This window comes from Ambystoma mexicanum, chromosome 8, assembly GCF_040938575.1.
Source record: "Ambystoma mexicanum isolate Mex_15411 chromosome 8, UKY_AmexF1_1, whole genome shotgun sequence".
Classification (NCBI taxonomy): Eukaryota; Metazoa; Chordata; class Amphibia; order Caudata; family Ambystomatidae; genus Ambystoma; species Ambystoma mexicanum.
Window position 1 is genome coordinate 986,433,631 of NC_090929.1, and position 20,488 is coordinate 986,454,118.

The 20,488-nt window shown below is 44.8% G+C and overlaps 1 protein-coding gene across 3 annotated transcripts in view; it reads right to left on the bottom strand.

Annotated features, from left to right (window-relative positions):
• Window positions 1–20,488, bottom strand: part of PRDM2 (PR/SET domain 2) — a 773,815-nt gene that overhangs the window by 370,254 nt on the left and 383,073 nt on the right. For all 3 annotated transcript variants that reach the window (XR_011268651.1, XR_011268650.1, XM_069610899.1), the window contains one exon: window positions 4,156–4,259. Coding sequence is in view for 1 of the 3 variants with exons in the window: in XM_069610899.1 (XP_069467000.1) it covers window positions 4,156–4,259 (104 nt within the window). In the remaining 2 variants the exon portion in view is untranslated. The remainder of the gene's footprint in view (window positions 1–4,155; window positions 4,260–20,488) is intronic.

The window sequence follows — 20,488 nt, forward strand, 5'->3', positions numbered from 1 at the left end:
TTCTGAGGTTTCTTTTGAAAAGGAAGGCAGTAACCTTGGGATACTGTTTCCAGAGCCCAAGCATCTGAGGTAATGCCCCGCCATTCCTGAAGATGCTGTGAGATTCTGCCTCCCACTGGGGTCTTGTGGATCAAAACCTCAGAGTGGTTTTGCGGCAGCTGCAGCAGCGGCTGAAGGGACAGATGCCACTGCTGGGGCAGATCTAGCACCTCTTCTTCGCCCCCGAGGAAATCTCTTTTGTCCTCTTTGACTGGCCTGTCCCCTTTCTCTCCCAAATGAGGAGTAAAAACGAAAGGGACGACCCCTCCAGGAAGATGAGCCTGTGTAGGGGCGTTGTTGAGGTTGCCTTATAGCGGCACAAAGTGATTTTGCAGTTGCCTTAGAGGTCTGCATCTTTTCTGAACTTTCATCTGCTTTGCTGCCAAACAACCTCGAGCCATCAAATGGCATATTAAGAAGTCTAGATTGTACATCTGGTGCAAATCCTGACTTTCTTAGCCATGCAAATCTGCATAGCACTGCGCTAGATGCCATTGACCTGCTGATACCGTCAGCTTTGTCCAAACCTGCTTGAAGGCATTCCCCCAAAGCCTCCTTGCCATCCTTTACTATGGATAGGAACACATCACGTTCCTCTCCTTCTGGGATGCATTGAGCTGCCGCTGACATGCAGTCCCACAGGGTATATGTAAATCTCGCCCGTGTGCAAGATACATTTGTGGATTTTAGAGCCATGCTAACTGATGTAACTATCTTATCCCTATCAGGGGGAATTGTAGGGTATGCAGCATTTATAGTTGATGTGGCTGCTTGAACTAATAGACTTTCTGGAGATGGGTGCGTACTTAAATATTCTGGGTCAGAATTACAGGGTCTGCATTTTGCAACATATTTCTTATTTACTGCTGGGATGGTTACAGGTCTTTCCCAAGCAGTATTAACTCTCCTTTGTAAGGCAATATGAAAAGGAAGTATGGGGTCTGGTTGAGGTCCTCCTGATAGGATATCCGTCATATAATCATCCTGTTATACAGGTGAGTTTCTACCCCATCCCATAAACTCTAACTCTATTCATTGGTTTTCTGTAACCTAAATCAGCATGCTCTGCTGGGTCAGGTTTTTCAAACTCGTATTCTGGGGACATATCTAGTCCACTTGCATATTGTAAACACTCAAAAAGGTTTTGCATTTTAGATTGAAGATTAATTAATTCCTCAGGGACTTGTCTTGTACCATATTATACTCCTGCAGATGAAACTTCTTGTTCATCTTCCTCCTCATTTCCTGACGACATTCCTCCATATATGCATAGTTTGGAAAAAATCATGTCTTCTTTCTGGGTGAAATACCTTTTCAGGTATAGGTTTTAACATTGGTGTTGATTTCACCACTGTAACTGGTGTAGACGTCGACAAAAGCATAGATGTTGTGGCTATTACCCTCGATGTTGTGGAGGTATTCTTCGATGACTTTGAAGAAGCTATGAATGGCGTCGAAGGAGTTGTCGAGACCATCAACGCCGCCGAAGGAGTCTTCGAAGCCATCGATCGTGTACTCGACGTAACTTTTTTCGGTTGGGTCGTCGACCCCATATGCTCGACAGCCTTGGAGGCTTCGGACATGTTTTCATCAAGGACTTCGACGTATCGAAATCTAACGTCCTTTTCTTAAGGTCTGCCTCCTGTTTATGCACTGGAAGGCTTTTCTTTTTAGGTGTTTGGGAAGATTCCCTGGAAGACACCCTCAACAATTTCTTGTCGGATTTCCTTCTCTTAGACCTTCCCCTGTCACTTTTTTTGTGCGTAAGGGCGTGGTCTTCATCAGACATTTTTGAGGGGGTCTGGGGTGCATTCTCAAAAATTCAATGCTTTAAACACTTCCCACTTTTTAGGGGAGTCATGCTTTGTTGGACATGTAATAACTTCCTCAGATGTAGTTGAGGAAGAGGGAGACCGGTGTCGTCTTTTCTTTGCTTTTTTGGACAAAGAAGAAGGCTTTCTCGATCTACTCCTCGACCTGGATTTTTTATGGCGTTTTGTCGAAGACTCAGCCGAGTCTTTTTTCCCTCTCGAAGAAAACTTTGAGGATTCCTCCCCCACCGCCAGTTTACCTCTTCTTTCTTTTAAGGCTTTATGGGTCATTGACTGACTGACAGTCATCATTTCGATGGTCGGAACCGAGGCACCATAGGCAATTTCGATGAAGGTCGGTCAGCGATATTTTTATTCCACAACTTTGGCTTTTCTTAAAACCAGTTTTCAGTGTGGACGGGTTCAAAGATGATGACATAATTCGTTATAACTGAAGCGCCGTTTTATCTCGAAGCGAAGCCAACGGAAAAACAGAACTAAAGCCAACGGGCACGCTCGAGGCATTTATATAACGGATGACATCAGTGTTCGACGGATACCGCCGAGGGACATCAACGCCGTCGCCTCGAGTGGAGCGTCCTCTGGTGGAGAGAGAGAAAACATTTCCGAAGCAACAAAGCTGAAGGTAAGGATATATCTAAGATGGGGAATACGTGGGAGGACACAATCCATTTGAATGTTGTATTACAAGTAGGACAACAGTTAAAAGGTGTTTTCAATTTCGAATTGGAAGGGAAGCTTGGCAAACAGAGTGGGAAGAAGGGGAAATATGCATTCTCTTAGTTATCCAAGATATGTACCACCCCCCACTCTCCCTACTGTGTGGGTGGCAGCCCGGAACAGCTTTCTGAGGCCGTGTGGCAGTTTGTCGAGGCAGTTTCTACAGACAAAATGTGTCCTCGAAACCGTTGTCAGATATGTTGTCGAAGAACGGCTATAAATAGGACAGAAAGAGTAACTAGCTCTAATTTTCTTTTGATAATCAATGGCGTTAGCTGGAAAAAAAACCACTTTCAGCATCCGACAATGATGGCGGAAAAAAACAATCTGAGGGACCTCAAGGCATGAAAGACTATGGGTACAGTGGACGTCACACTAGGGATACTATTACTGGCATGCCATATTGACGTCCCTTTTTGAGTTTGGAAAACAACTAATACACTGCAGCTTCCACTATGAAGCAGATTCCACACACCTCAGAAATAGATATATTGCTTAGCTAGGTTTCCGTACTCAGCTGATGCAATTAATGAGTGTTAGGTTGCCGTCTGCTGTTCAAGAGAAGTGCACCCACTTTAACAACAGCTACCATTTCCACAGAACAAGCATGGTTCTAAGCAGTCCCTTTCACCTTTCACTATGGCAAACATTTGGAAGTTACTTCCTTCCACCCCCACTGCTATTCACACACAGGCACGGCGGCTCCAGTGTCAATGAACAGTTAATTACTGGCTCAACCTTTCAAATTAGCGGCTCAACATTTCTGTCATTAGAGAGCGAAGCGCTGTAGGATGAATGCCTCTTCACAAACTTAAACTGAAAGTAGGTGCTGTAATTATGCTGCTACTACTACGCAATCCTATGACATTACAGGAACTCTACAATGGAACAAGGTTGACGATTACACTTCTACAAAGACACATCATAGAGGCCCGATGGCACACATAATAGAGGCTCGTGTGATCGATGGAACGTAGATACTGTTCTTATACGCCGCATTCCTCTCATTCCATCCGATACGTTTAGCCTTTTCAATGACCATTAAGTCACAGAGACCTACGCCCCCTTCCTGGAAGCGATCAGTGGTCATTCTGATATTTAAGAAGTGGGACAGAGGTGACCCTATGAATTACAGACTGAATTTAACCTTCAACATATGCTAGAATGGCGTATGTTACGCCGGGAATAGCTTGTATATCAAAATGATCTCTACAGCCCAATAGAATGGGATAGAAAAAGAATCAGTTAAAAGGAAATGTCCAACTGCAAGCATTTCACAGCTAGAGGTTAATTCAAAATAGGTAATCAAAGAGATTATACTTTTGTTAAGTGTTGTACAACAGCAATTCATGGTATTAGAACATAATTATTCCAAGGAAAACTAGCAGTAACATGTACCATTGAATGCAATCATCGGTGGTGAATATTGTTTCTAGTCTTCAAAAACTTGAAAACTAAAGATGTGAATGTTAACCTGCCTTTACATGCTCTTTGTTCAAGCTTAAAGTCAAATAAGAATGATTAACTGATGCAGAAACATTTTCCAATGTAAAATAGTGCTCACCTCCCACATATACACATTGCTTTTCACTTGTGACCTTTTCTTCTTCTCCCCGACAAACGGTCCAAACTTTCTTCCCTTTAAAATCCGCTTTGTGGTCCAAACGCCTGAAAAGAAAATCACTGATTCATCATATTTCTTTATTTTCACTTTAAGTTTAATCAGTAACTGCAAGCGATTTCTAAAACAAAATAATTCTTTTTTTATTTAATTTAAATTTGTTTATTGGTAAAGTGGTGACATGGTCAAACATCATTACATTAGTATAAGTATACACAGTATCACAGTACATCAATTTTACATAAGTGCAAAACATTCTCCAATGTAGTCTATGGGCGAAAGGCCTTCAACAAACATTTTCGGAGTTCTCGTTAAGGTTGTAAAATAAAAAGTCTTAGCACCCGTTTGCTTCACAGAGCCGGGCAGCAGTCGGATTAATGATACGGGTACAGGTACCTTATATCAGTCTGAGGTATATAATTAATGGTTTTGTATTTGTTTATTCCATAGATGTTGGCAGGTTATTTAACAGCGGTAATACAGATCAATGCCTCTGCATCTAAATTGGTTTCTTTTTAAAGATTAATCTCCGATATGCAATAAATCAGTTTCTTCACCACTCCCATTACGGAGGACGCAAGTCCGGGGTATTCATCAGTTCGTTCAGCATTTGTCCCCTGCCCATTCTATTGTCCGCCTCCGTATCTACCGGGGCTTGATCTCCAAGTAGCTCCATCTCTGCCATCCCCCATCGGTATACATCTTTCAACCATAGCTGAATTGATGGGCCCTTCGGGTCTTTCCAAGCTATTGCAATTCTGTGTTTGGCTAGTATAAGTAGGAAGGACACTATTTTCCTTTTGGACTTTGTTCTCTTCCCCCCTGGTAGAGCCCCCCACAGGCAAATTTCAGATGTGCACATGTATTTGCAATTGGCCCAGGAGTTAGTCTTACTACCTCTTCCCAAAATGCTCTGATCACCTGGCAAGCCAATGTCATGTGCCAAAAGCCTGCTGTGGCTTCCTTACATCTCAAACAGGTGTGGGAGTGTTGTGGGTTAATCATGTGGAGTCTGCATGGTGTCATATATATATATACTCTTGGGGTGAAGTTGTATTGAATTAGTCTGAACCTGGCATTTTGCGATACCTTACAGGTTTGTTCCCATATTTTGACCCACTGTTCCTCAGGTAACTCTCTCACAACATCCCGTTCCCATTTCGCCTACAGCTAGTTCTGTAAGTTTCTTTCTCTCCTTCATCAACAGATACAGGAGTGATATCAGGCCCCTGCTATGGGTACTATGTAGCATCTGATGCATCAGGGGATTATTTTCTGGTTCTACCGGAGTTTCCTCCCATAGGTTAGCTATTCTTTTTACTATTCGGAAGTAACTTTAGAAAGCCCCTGCAGGCATGTCATATCGTTGGTGCCATTCCTGGAATGGTAGCAATTTCCCTTCTTCATAGAGATACCCATTTTGTACACACTTTGCTTTGTAGTTTAGCCCAGTCAAGATTGGTCAGCATTACCCTGATCCCTGGCTCAAAACCCAATGGTAGGTCCGGACTATATGGATGAGGATCCTAAGATTTCCCCAATACCCGTTTCCAGACCTCCCTTGTTGCCATTGGGTCCATTAATAGTTCAATTCCCTGCCTAGGCACCGGAAAACTCCCAATAAACATTTCAGGTCTCCTTCTGGTGTGTCCACACAGTTGGAGACTGTTTGCAGTTGGGCTGTGCGTTGCGTAGTACATTTCATAATCTGGCAATGTCAGTCCCCCTTTCGTGTGTGGCCTTCGCAGAGTGGTTAATGCTACCCTCTTTCTATTCGACCCCCAAAGCAGTTCCCCTATAAAGGTGTCTAGCATCTTAAAGAATAATTTTGTGGAATTTATATGGGATGTTGCTAAAGAAATTCAATAACCTGGGTAACACTACCATTTTACACAGGGCTATTTTCCCCTTCAAAGAGATCGGTAAGGTTTTCCAGAATTGTATAGATTCTCCTATGCCGGCCAATGCTCAAATGCTTCCTCCAATTCATGGACGATTGCCATTCCCACATAGCAAAATGATTCAGTCTCCCAGCGAATCCCCCATTCCGGGAGTGAGTTCACAGGTTGCGTGCTCATTGCCCTCAGAGGGAACACCAATGATGTTTCCTTGTTCACGCTATAGCCTGACAGTTTCCTGAAACAACCAAAAAAAAAAGCGTACCAGACTCCCCGGCAGAGAGCGAAGGCAGCTTCGAGCCTCCTCATTGGCTGAGGGGCTGCCACGCCCCCGCCGGGAACAATGGCTGTGGAATCCCGGTCGAGGGATTCCCGGCCAGGTAATGCCTCAGCGAGGGCCAATCAGAATGGTTCTCTCACTCTGATTGTGCCCTCGCCGGGTACTAAAATGATATATTGTGCATTATGATGCAAACTCTGATCCCAGTCTCCTGTATATAGTGTCTGAAATATCCTGCCTGAGGTTCTAGCGCTAGGACGAATAATATTGGCTATACCGGGCAGCCTCGTTGGGTTCCTCTTTCTAACAACCACTTCTCGGATATCCGGTCACCCGTTGTCACTCTTGCCTGGGGGCTAGCGTACAGTGATGGAATCCACTGCTGCATTTTGGGGCCCATCCCTATTTCTGCTAGGATCTTAAATAGCCATTTCCACTCCACAGAATAGAAGACCTTTGTGGCGTGTAAGGCCATCAGGGCTAGTTTCTCTTCTGAATGGCGGCCATGTGTCATTATGAAGTGTAGTCTCCTGATATTCATTGAAGTATTTGGCCTCCCCCTATAAAGCCGCATTGGTCAGAGTCTATGATGTTAATGACGACCTTCTCTAGCTTCAGTACTATGATCTTCCTCAGTATTTTCGTGTCGACATTTAGGAGTGATCTGGGTCTGCATGGCCCACAATGAGTGCATTCTTTTCGGTGCTTCAGGATAACTTATCAATGCTTCTCTCATTGATTCGGAGAGGACTCCTTGGGTGAAGGCCTCCCTATAGACTCTCTGTAGCACCGGGAGCAATATATCAGTGTATTTTAGATAGTACTCTACCGGCAAGCAGTCTGCACCTGGAACCCTTCCTTTCTGCATTGTTTTCAATGGCCATTCTATTTCCTCAACCTCTCTGAGTCCCTCCATCGTTTCCCTCTAAAGTGCAGTCAGTTTGGGGATGCATGCTATTTCTAGTAGGTCTGAAGCCTCCTCTTCCGAATATGTCCCCTCGCTCGAGTACAGTGACTTGTAGTATTCCTGAAAAACATCATCGATCCGTTGCTGTGTGGCTACTCTGGTTCCTGTGCTATCATTGATTTATGTGATGGCTCCCCTCGGTTGTTGGAAGAAAATTCCCCTCATGACGCAATGACTTACACTACTAACCCTATTGGTACGCACAGTACTGTGAAGCGTACATTATGTAATATATATTGCTATACGTACAGCAAACACATTTTCTTTTCTGTGAGAGAACACATTGGAAAGGAAATCAAGGCAGCACAAGCGCCAACCCTTCCACAACAGCATACGGCTATAGCAAAGCAAAGAAACTCTGTACATAGCAACAAGGACAGGCTGGAAGTGGAAAAATTGGTGACCAATTGTGCCGCTTGAAGGGTTTTGTACAAGGATGCATTATTGACAAAATGAAATAGCACTAGCAGACCAGCACGTGTATCCCTCCTCATGTCAAAAGGCACCATCCCCTCAAAACGTTAATATCTAATGTCTTCCTCCACTCACAACCAACTTGAGAAAATCCCCAATTCCCCACAATAAGTACCCACTTACGCTACCCCTTCCCTTTCCTAATGGTGTGCATGAATGTGTACAAGTAAACGTTAATAAGGGAAATGTTTGTGTATATGTGATATTGTTTTTTTGTTGAAATGACGTTCTCACTCAGCGGCACACAGCCCTCGTAGGAATGACCGCAATTAAGGAAAAGGTAGGTGTCCTACGGACACCGCAGTTGCTCGGCCTATCCACAATGACAATGGAGGCATCCGTACGACGCCAGCACACTCTGCATTTCCACATGTTGTCCTCCACCCACGATTACGTGTGGGAGGGGACATTTGGTTGTTGTGCAAGTACACACATGTGTACCTGTTCCTCTGTGTCCTGGTAACACTGCCACTGTGCAGCATATGCAAACAAATGTTAATTATGGCGCAGCGCCCACCCACGGCCTAGATACCTATACAAATAAACATCTCACCTGCTATACCCTATAAACAGCCAGCGTCTCCCAAAATGCTCGGCATACATATGGCGCCCTATTATACAGAACAGAAGTGGCAACAATATGCACATGCGCACAACGTATTCCGACCAAAACGCGTCCCTTCGTCTATTTGACCCCCAAAGCAGTTCCCCTATGGAGAGCAGTGGCAACATCACCATGTGACCGCACCCACGCTGCGCGTGGTCCCTTATTTCTGTGACACGATCCAGACCCATGGGCAGTGGCAAAGTACAGTGTTGAGGAACGTAGGGAGTGTTTTTCAGAAAGTACACGCTTAAAACACAACACAATGGGCCGTTGTACATGCATGTAGGTTTTTGAACAATGTAGGCCTGTTTTCCAGGTAAAAGTTCTCAACAGCAGCCCTACAAAAGGCCACACCTCAGAGCGGCTCCGCAATCTGTTTACAGTTTTTCAGAACACAGAAGCAGGCCACATAGGTTTGGTGTGTAAGTGATGTTGGATCAAATGGGCTGTGCTACACTGCATTTGAAAGTAATTGCAACCATGTCAGTGCAGCTCAGTGCGCAGTTAAGTAGAAAATTAAGAACAGCCTTTCCTGTGACCCACACCCACAGGTGTGATAGCCCCACTGTCCCAATGTCAGGAGAAGCAAGCTGAAAACGGGAGTATGTGCACGTGCGTTTCCCCAGGGACGGCGAGGGCCATGCCCCAATAAAGCAGAAACATTCCTTCTTCCCTTTCTACTGTCTTCTTTCCAGCACGCCGTCATCGCGTACTGTTTAAAAGTTACACACGCATCCACCAATAAACTTAAAGAGTTCCCCATGTAACAGTATCAGTTCTGTACAACAGTACTCTGCGTACACACCACGCCCAGAAACGTTAATGTGCAATCCCTCTGCCTCCACAGTCCCATTTCCATTACCACCATCCTGAAAATCCCCAGATGTGGCTTTCGTGCTGTGTGCAGGAGTCAGGAAATACATTGCAACCAGAGTAGGGGGAGTTTGTTGTAAGGGGCAGCTCTGAAAAGAGCTTTTTTTTGTAGATGCTTCTAGAGAAACCTTTTTCGGTTTTTATTTGATTTTGTGTTCACATTATTACAGTAAACTCTTCAGCGCATCCTGTAGACGCAAAGAAAACTGCATTACCAATGGACGACAACAAAATGTCATTTGCTTGGAACAACTTCGAATTTCCACAAATGATTGGGTCATTGCTGCAGAAGAACATTCCACGAACGGACAAAAAAGTAAAAAAGTATACATGCTTCTGTTGATGAGACCCCTTCTGACCTCTAGCTGTCGACAGCAATCATTGGAATAGGTGCATAGTAATCTCGGTGGTATACATGAGAAAAGCACCTTGGCAGTGGGAATAATACGCTGCACTACTTTCATCACCTTCTTCAGTTGACAGGAACAAGGCATGGAACCCAAATGCAAAGCTCCACAGTGAATGCCCACACTATATACAGTAGCTTAAGTGGCCACTCGTCGACATACTGCAAGCACAGCGCCGAAGCTGCACACATCGCCACAGCACCACAAAGCCTCCACTCCCTCCGAATCAGAATTGCCATGAAAGCCTTTTTCGATGGCATACTGGAACATATTTTCCACAAAGGCATCACTATCAAGACAGTGCGTCTCTCCATCTCTGCCTGCTACCGTCAGCACAGGGAGTAATGGGAAAATATATAGCCACCCTTTCCTGTGACGCACACCCTGAGCACCTGATAGGACAATCCCTACAATCCCATTTCCATAGGCCAACATGGTTGGAAGCGCAGAATGTGGCATGTGCACTTCCCCATGTACTGCGAGGGCCGGGCCTCAGTGAAGCAGGAGTCCTCCTTCCTATTGTCCAATCAGGTGATTAGGGTTTGCGACAATCCCCACAGTCCCATTTCCATGGCCGCCATCCACAAAATCCCCAGATGTGGCTTTCGTGCTGCTTGCGGGTGTAGGTGTGGGGGAATAACTTGCAACATGGGTAGTGTCATGGTCACAGGACAAGGGCCACTATCTTTACCATCTAAAGGGTCCAAATGGATCATGAGAAAGTGTGCTCTGCACACTTTGTGTCTGGGGCTCATGTTACTTCCTCCCTAGCAGCCTCCCCACATGCTTCTAGGCCGGGCGTGGCCATTGGAAAACATTGGGGTGCACATGCAGCAGTCTCTAGGAGTGGCAAGGTGGGGCCACAAGGCGGAGCCAAGGGGCACGGCTGGGACCAGGCTATTTAAGCCTGCCCCGCCCGCATGCAAGCACTTTGCGTTAGTCTGCTTCCTGCAGCGTAACGCTTAGCGCTGCCTAAAGCGCTCTTACCTGATTCCAGCTCATCATATCAGCGCGCATCTCACCTGATTCCAGTATATCATCTTCAGCACGCACCTTACTGGACTCCAGCCACACCATCACCGGAAGCACATCTTACCTGTCTCCTGCAATCCCATCTCCTGCAGCGCATCGCATCTCACCTTATTTCCATTGTCAACGAGTCGAGGCGCATCCTCACCTGTTCCGGGCGTCCAGCTATGCAGGAGCTTTTCTTCTCGCGCAGCATCTTCTCGGATCCATCCATCCAGTAATCGCTAGCAGGTCTTCGGATAGCCGCCTCCCACTCGACGTCGCCAGGCCATCCCTGCAAGAGAAAAGGACACACAAGGTTAGAGACTGCATAACTATCTTCCGCTTGGTCGCGCAACGCATAAGCCTTGCCTTCGTCCTTGAAACCCAATTTAGCTTCTATGTGGGAACCCCATAATCCCATCTGGCACCCATTTCGACTCACTTCCAACACCACAAATCTGCATGGCCATCTTCACACCTATTGGGGCGAGGAAAGACATTATAAGGGTTACAGACAATCACGGGAAAGAGACATTGCAAAAGGGTACGGACAATAATCATTGTTAAGAACACTTACCTTCAAAGTGGTTCAACCACAGCCGGTCTGGACTGCCACGCACACAGACCAGTGGAGCAACTATTTCCATCAAAGGCGCCCCTACTGATGAGAAGCAGGATGGAGAGCTCCTCCTCACAGGAAAACAGGTGAGACTATATGGGTAAACGCATGCTCACCTCATTCTGGAACGAAGGGTTCGAGGGAAATCACAGTCCAATCACAGCATTTTCACTGCCTCTCGTATTCACCAAGGGGCAGTGCCAGGAACCAGAGCAGCCCACACTACAGAAGCTGGGGAAGAAGTCTGATCCAGGGGAGCCAAGTCCAGGGAGGGCTCCAACCGTGCCCCAATGCCCCCTGCAGAGACCAGGTGAGCGCAACAGGTAGGGGGGAGTAGGTAGTAAGGGGCGGCCCTTAAAATAACTTTTTTTTTATTTATGCTTCTAGAGAAACACCTTTTTTCGGTTTTAATTTGCTTTGTGTTTTCTTGTGCTCACATTATTACAGTAAACTCTTCACCGCATCCTGTAGATGGGCAAACAAAACTGCTTTGCCAATAGGTGACAAAATGCAATTTTCTTGGAAAAACTCAGCATTTCCACAACTAATGAGGTCATTGTTGCAGAAGAACATTGCACGACCGGACAAAAAAAGCATACATGCTTCTGTTGATAAGACACCTTCCTGCGTCTGGCTTGGAACAACATCCATGAGCAGTGGCCCATACTCTTCGTGGTATTATGGATGAGAAAAGCACCTTGGCAGTGGGAAAAAAGCATCTTCACAACATCTAGCAATCTCCTCAGTCGACGGACAAATCTAAGCAAGCCACGTAACCCATATGGCATGCCACCGTAGTGGATGACAATAATATCGACAGTAGCAAAAGTGGCCAGGTTTTGCGTTTCACCATGTCAGCCACGCTCAGTACGCAGAGTATAATGTACAAAAGTTTGTCCGCCCCTTCCTGTGAACCACACCCACACTACCCGATTGGATAATCCCCACAGTGCCATGTCACTTGGGCAACATGGTGAGAAGGGCAGATTGTGGCACGTGCGCTTCCCTGCAGCACTACCTCATTCGGTTACGCATAAATAGGCGCACACGCATCCACCAATCGCAGCGAAGCCGCCATCATCCAACACTGTCACTCCTGTACACCACTTAAAATGTACCGTTACACATTCACAGTACAAGTGTCGGGCCATTCCAAAGCACGTCCACTACAAAGTTCAGTAAAAGTATGCACGATTTCTCCATCCACATGGCCACCCAGGATGTGGCACGTGTAATCCTGAAAGTACAGCAGAATCTGCTACCTTTTTGTGATAGTGTTGGGGGGGAGGGGAATTGCCGGGGGAAGCAATATGAAGCTGGGTAGGGGATTGGTCTTCCATCGTACATGAAGGAAGTTTTTTTTCTTTTTTACATGCATGCAAGCAACTTTTTTTGTTTTTTCTCTTTATAGTCATTTGTTTGCCTCTCCTCACATTTTTACCACATTCTGCTCAATGCTTCTTGCACAGTGTAAAAGAAAATGGCATTGCCAATGGCGCTTAAACAAATGCCATTTCTACGGAACCACTGCATATTTTGCGACCTCATGATCTTGTAATGGGTCGAGAACATGCCAGCAGTCTGCATAAAATTACACATGCTTCTGTTTATAACACACCTTCCGACCTCTGGCGGGGGACAAATTACACCGGCCTGGGACCATACTCCTCTTGGTGTTGTGTGAGAAAACGACCTTGGCAGTAGGAAAAATCCACACCACTGCGTTCAGCAACCTCTTCAGGTGACGGATTAAACGTCCACACGACATGTCACCCAAATGTAGACTTCCACATTGCATCACCACAAAGACAACGTTCATGACAGAGGCCACATATCTGCAAAGGCGACCCATCCCGCCGAAACTGCAGACATACTGACATCCCCAGAAAGCGTCCACTCCTTCCAACCTGAAATTACCAGCAACGCCTCTTTGCACAGAATACCTGTGCAGATGGCGCACAAAGGTATCACCAACGATAAGCACTGTGCGTCTCTCCATCTCTACCAACCTCAAGACACAGTATTGGGAAAGAAATAAATGGTACCGCCCCTTCCTGTCAACCACATCCTAAACACCTAATTGCCTATTTCCCACAATTCCATTTCCATGGCCACCACGCTTATAATGGCAGGATGTTGCACGTGCGCTTTCCTATCTACAGTGAGGGCCACGGCCCAGTAAAGCAGACAATACTTCTTCCCTTTGCACTGGCATTTTTACAGCACCCCCTCATTGGGTGCTGTGAAATTTCAAACACGCATGCAGCAATCACATACAAAACCTCTGCATTGCACACTATCATTTCTGTACACCACTCCATATTTACCGTTAAACACTCAGTGCACATTTCGTTTGATTCCAAAGCCCCTCCACCAGAAACTTATGCTAAAGAATTGCAGCATCTACAAAGATCCTCAGGCACGCCCAGCACACCTTTTGCCATGCACACAACAGTGCAGCCCTTGCCCACACCCACCACAACACTATGGATCCATACATGCGACCATGTGGGCAGCTAATTATGCACATACGTAGCAGCACTTCTACCCAACTCCCGCCCACAGCATAAAACACGCATTCACGAAAACGTGTCACAATTAGCAGAATCCACAAACATACCAGAAACTGCACCACCCGTACCACCCGTACCACTGCCATTCACAAAGTATTGTGTCACTGGCAATTTAAGCACAGCATCTTCACAAGATTGAGCCTACTTCAATAAATCTGCACGCAGAGTAACAAAGCACATATAAGTTGCACTTCAACCATACCCTCTTCCATACTCGGAGTATAGAAACACTGCACCTTGCAGCCACACTACACAACTTCTCACTGCACCATCTCCTGCCGTACACCAAATACTGTAGCAGGTTGCAACTATCACCACAACCATGGGACGTACAATACATGCTTTTCAACTCACTTGTGCTGCTGTAGCATGTCTACAATGTGCTCCACACCCATTCTCCAATGAGCATCACCATATGCCTGATGCACTGTAAAACCTGCATTGCTGCAGTGGGTGCGCTCCTTGCACACATTCACCACACCGTAATGCAACCATGCATGTCAGCATGTCACCAACTACCACTATGCACATACACACCACTGGCACCAGCACTTCTACCAAACCTCTGTACAGCAATGGGGCTATACAGCATAAAATGCAACAGTTACCCTAATCTACAAACATTACACTGTCTCCAGCACCCCTATGCCCTTTCATTCAAATACTATGGTCTTATGGTCTTACCCACTTCCACTCAAAGTATTGTATCACTGCCAAACTACCCACAAACTGTTAGCAACATTAGCCTTCGGCCATGCACCCAATAGTCTAGGCCTTGAAGCATCCACCAAAATGTAATGCCACCATGCATGTCACCAACTACGACAATCCACAAAAACACCACTGTCACCAGCACTCCTACCCAACATGCGCGCCACCATGGAGCTATGCAGCAAAAAATTGCAACAATTACCATAATGTAGAAAGAAAACACTGTCGCCTGCACCCCTGTGCACTTTCATTCACATACTATGGGCGTACCCACTTCCTTTCACAAAGAATTGTGTCACTGCCAACCTACCCACATACTGTTCGCAACATTGGCCCTACTCCAACCAATCTGCCCACCACACTATGCAAGCACCACCCTCTACTGGATGCCGAGTCAGACATGCATTGCTGCGGTGGGTGTGCTGAAGCCCTAGTCTCTTAAGGGCATGCCCTATGGCCTACAGCCTTCGGCCATGCACCCAATAGTCTAATCCTTCAACAGACCCACCGCCACTTCATGCACCCATGCATGCCACCATGTGCCCAACTACCGCAATCCATCCGCGGAGCATAGCCACCCGCGCTCCAACCCAATCTGTGTTATGTGCAATTCACTCCCCTTCTGATATTCACCTGCCACCACTCACCATGAAAAGAAGTCGCCGCAAACAGGTTGCAGCAGAAGCTATCGGGCTGCTACGACAGCTGCCTCCAATCACCACCCAAAGTAATCGCCTTTCTAGGTACCTGCGAATTGGCACAATACGCAAGAATACTGCAGGCACTCCTCCGTCTTCTTCCACCTATTTACATATGTCACATGAACCACTTTTCACTCCCCCACCCTTTTGCACCCTTCTTGCCGCCAACACATGGCTTTTCCAGACCCTTCCCCTGGCGCACTGTCCTCCATGGCTGCATTAGCCAAAAATTGTTGACACACAGCACGCTTCCCCTCCAACCAACCACCGGCCGCGTCCAAAGTTCTGACAGCATGCCGTACCGCAAGCCAATGACAATTCTGTCCGTGGAGCAAACAGGGAAATGGGTCTGTGTACATTTCAGTTGTTTGCAACAAAAGTATGGATAGGATTCCCACCAAACACACAAAAGCACGCTTTCTGGCCCAAGACGCCGCTCCTGCCGCAAATTTGGTGCAAATCCATCCAGCCGTTCGGGCTGTCGCCGTACGCAAAGTTTGCCCATTCAGTCTATGGAGAAAAAAAAATGTGAGGATCCCCCTATAACTTTTCCCCCCTGCATGAAACCTCACCCAACTTGGTGAAAGAATTCAGAGTAGGCCATATACTTTTTGTGCAAAGTTTGGTGACGATTCCTCCAGGGGGAGCAAAGTTAAAAGCCACCGAAAAAGTGGTCTTCATATGGGTTTAGCAACTTCACCATAACTACACGGCCGCTACAGCGGTCCATTTAATATACACACAAAAAACGTGGACATAAAATTTCAGTTCCATGGACTTTATTAAAAATCAGATAATGTTAATTAAAAAATGCAGTCAGTTCGTAATTCATATAGTTCAAGTATTTCAATACATTTCAAGTAGAATTTAACCATAAAATAAATAAAATTCAGATCATTACCATCCATAAACATGTGCCAGAACAAAGGTTCCTTACAAGTGAATAGGGATGTAACGGTATAACGGTATATCGTTAAAGATACCGTGAACCACTTAATTGAACAATAATAACCGTCACATCGTTTATACCGGTATACCGTTTATATCGTTAAGAGTGCTTTTCAATCTGATTTGGAAAGGCTGCATTAAGCAAATGCTGCACAGTCTTGGCCTTGCACTGTTGGATGTGCCGTCTGCAAAGTAGTTTCAGTTGGAGCAGTTTTTAATGCCATTCCATTAACCACACGTGCCTGACACAAAATCAATATGTTAGCAATAGGAAGAATACATACAGTGCCAAGAAGGAAAAGGGTTTACTTTGGGGTTTATATATTTATAATGGATGTTTGCTAAACATGACAATGGAGGATTTCCTTGGTTCTATCATTGAATTTACATATAATAAGTCACACTACGAAATTCACTCATCTCTGTGGGCATACCCTGCTGCCATACCAAGGGGTAACATGTCCGTGATTACTGAACACCTTTGGCCCGTAGGCAAACTAAAGGCTGTAACATAAAGAGAGTGTGTGTGCGTGTGTATGTGTATGTGTATGCGCACAAGTGTATACTACCATCAGCCTCCATTGATCTGTGGCATGCAGGTTATCAAGGTGGCAACATGTTCATCTTCACCAGTAGCCAGTGGGGGAGCTAAAAGCCTAAATGACCACTTAAAAAAAGATATTCAGTTTGCTTTGCCAGTCGCAGCAGGGCTTCCCCCCCCACCCTCCTCCTCTCCACACATGTTTGTGTTTGGTGGAAGCAAGGGGTGGCATTTCAGTGGAAAGTATGTTCAAAAGCCCAATTCTGGCCCTGGGTGCCTGGTTTTGGTTGTGGTGATAAATCTGACAATTTATGACCTTTTAGAAAATATTTGTTAAGATTAGTTAACTCCACCTGCTATACCGTGATAACCATGATATACAGTCATTTGGCAAGAAGGTTATCGTACCGTCATAAAATTAATACCGTGACACCCCTACAAGTGAAACTAATTTTGTAAGATTTTAGTGTTTGATTTCTAATAAAAGTGACTTTCATAACTTGTCAGGATATGTTCCAGTTATTGTATTGTTTTTTTCTCCACTCATCCTACATTACTGCTCAGCATGTGGTATACCTTTTCTCACACCCTCAACCTCTAAGCAGGATATATTGTCTTACTATCCATGACTCTGGAAAGACTGATGTATTTACGGGGGCTGTTTCAGAGATTTATATACTTAATGAAGGACCACTATTAGTCTTAGTGGATATTTGTAACATTATTATCCTGATCAAATGATTTAATTTTCTTTTTGAACCAGTGTTTTATCTGCATTGTGTTGGCGGCAGACATAGCAAGGTCGCATCCACTCTTCATTGATTAAATATGATAAAGATTTTTCCCCACACTTCAGTCCGTACATAGTTGTCCAGACCCAAGAAGGCACACACAATCAACCATGATTGTGCCATTATTCACTGTCATTAAAATCACAGAGGACATAAAAGACCTAGTTACTAAAATTGAGAAAAACAGGTTAATTCAAATTCAAGATAACATAATTCTACAGGTATACATTGTGGCATTCGAAATAGCCTACGTAGCAGGTTTGCTTCAAATGTAATAGGATCAGGCAGGAATCAATGACCCCATACCTCGATTCCATAAGTAAGCACAGGAACTATTTTCATTGAGTATAAGAGTACAACTGTTTTTACTGAAAACCCACCATTCATTCCAATGAAGGAGCTTACCACTCCTACCAGGGTCCAGTTTTTCATTTTAATTTTCTCCCGATGCAATTTCCAATTCAGTCTCATCTACTAGGAGACCTAGATAATTATATGAGTCTACAAATTCCAGTTTTTTTTCATCAAGGAACCAACTCACATTTACCCTTTTTGTTGTGATTGCGTGTGATTGCGTGCAAAGACCATTATCTTGCTTTTTTCAATATTGACCTGAAAACCATTATGTTTAGCAAAGTCACCAAGGCCAATGATCAGACTGAAGGTATTTTGGTATGTAATCTAATAAAAGCAGATATTCTGCATATCCCAACCAGCTGATGCGCTGCGGCCCAACTTTGACCAGACAAAACATACTGGATTGAAAAGACATAGCAAGGTCTGCCAGGTACAAATTAAATAATGTAGCAGCAACAATGCATCCCTGCTTTAACACTCTGCCAGTAGGAATGGAAACAGATAATTGGCCAACAGCATTCAGTCGCACTTTTGACACTAGTCTCAGTGGAGTAAAATTAACATCCTCAAAAATCCCAATGGTATCGTCCATGCCATTAGCTTCCGCCAAAGGTTGTCTTTTCACTGTATCAAAAGCAGCACTGAAATCTATGAAGGCACCATACACTGTGGTTTCCCTATATGACCAGGCATATTCAACTGATACTAGTATATATTGTGAGATGTCATGTATTTCGTTCTAAAGCCAGTTTGGTTGGTACTTAAAATATAATTCTAATGTATCCATGCATCTAGTTCTGCTAATAGTGTACGTGTACAGACCTTTGCAGGGACGTCCAGCATTGCGAGCAGACAGTTTCTGGGATCTCTGCGCTGACCCTTCTTTTATACAGGGAGCATACGACTCTCCCTGCAAGTTACCGAGACTGATGCAGTCCTTCCAATATCCATGAAGAGCAACCAAAGGGCACCTGCCCACATATCAGCGGACATCTTTGATAGACCCATTGTTTATCCTATCAGGGCCGCATGCTCGTGAACTATTTAACTTTTTGATTATTTGTATTATGTCTGAGACAGTGGCTTTACATTCCCATGGAACATTTGGAATTTCCAAAACTTTTTAAATCTTCAACGCCAGCCCCCAATGTGGTCTTAATATGTCCAACCCATATCTCTTCAGGGACACAGTTAATTGGGACATCACTTTTTTCCCGGCTCTTTTCAATTGCAATATGCCTACAGTGTTATTGGTAGTGGCCAAATGAGCCAAAGATCATTTTCACAATTTTTTTTGTGTTGTCAAAGCCAACGTCTATATAACATTTTAGCTTCTTTGATTTTTCCATTAAATTCCACAGTACTGTAAACCCATGTGGTGAAAGAGAGTAGAACAGAGATAGTTACACATAGTTAGCAATGATGGTAACGGCTAAATTTGCTGGATGCCACTGGATTGCCTCCATTGTTCAGAAATAGGTCACTACACATGTCACGTGTTATCTGTTTTTTGGGTAAGCAGCACGCATAGTGCTAAGTGATCACTCTTCGCGTGCAACTATTCCCATATATAGTGTCAGTTGTGATCCAGTGTCATTCACAAAAACAGTCTAGAGTAGAGGCACTCTTCCCGCTTATTTGCGTAAATGCTCTTTGTTCATCTCCCGGACATTGCCCGTTAAGACTGATCAGATCATACATAGCAAGCATACTAGTCCATGCACTTAGCGGCTTGCGTTGATTTGGGCTGGATTGAGGGTATACCCGCATATCTACATGTGTTAGACTGATATCTGCATTCAAATCTCCCATAACATTTTGGAAATTTGTTCTGATATTTTGCGATTACGTTTACTACGGCTGTCATGTTAATTTTTATGGCGACATTATTAGGAGGGTCATACACATCGATAATAATCATGGTCAAGCCTGGTCTAGACAGACTCCCAACCAGCACCAGGGGAGATTCACAGGGAATTTCATCTACAGACCAGGGTTGGCAAACTGAAATCAGCAAGCAACCTTTATGCCGGCCTAGACGACCTTTTGTTGCGACTTTTGTACTGTCACTCTCCCATCCAAGAGTAGATTTTCTAATAACCACGTTTCTTGCAAAACCATAATTGAGAATAATTCCAAATTACACCACAGGCCATTTTCTCTGAACAGATGCGCAAAGCCACGGGTGTGCCAAGAGTACAGTATGTCGATGTCATCGACTCAGCACATAGAGGTGTGTTTTGAAGGCTAATGGCAACCATTGCCAATATCCTTCTTCCTTATTCTCATTGTATTTGGCACATTCGTCAGCAGCAGCTCCAGCTGTGCATTGCATATCTATAGTGCGCTGTGTTTTGTTCATATGACTGAGCGCTACCCTAAGTTTCTTGATTGTGGCTTTGGAGTTTGACACTCCTTTTGGCTGTTGTCATGTCTTTATTTTTTCCATTACCTTCAGTACTGTCTCCATCCTTCCTTAATGTCCCATACAGTCTAGTTTCCTCTGGGTAGAAATCTA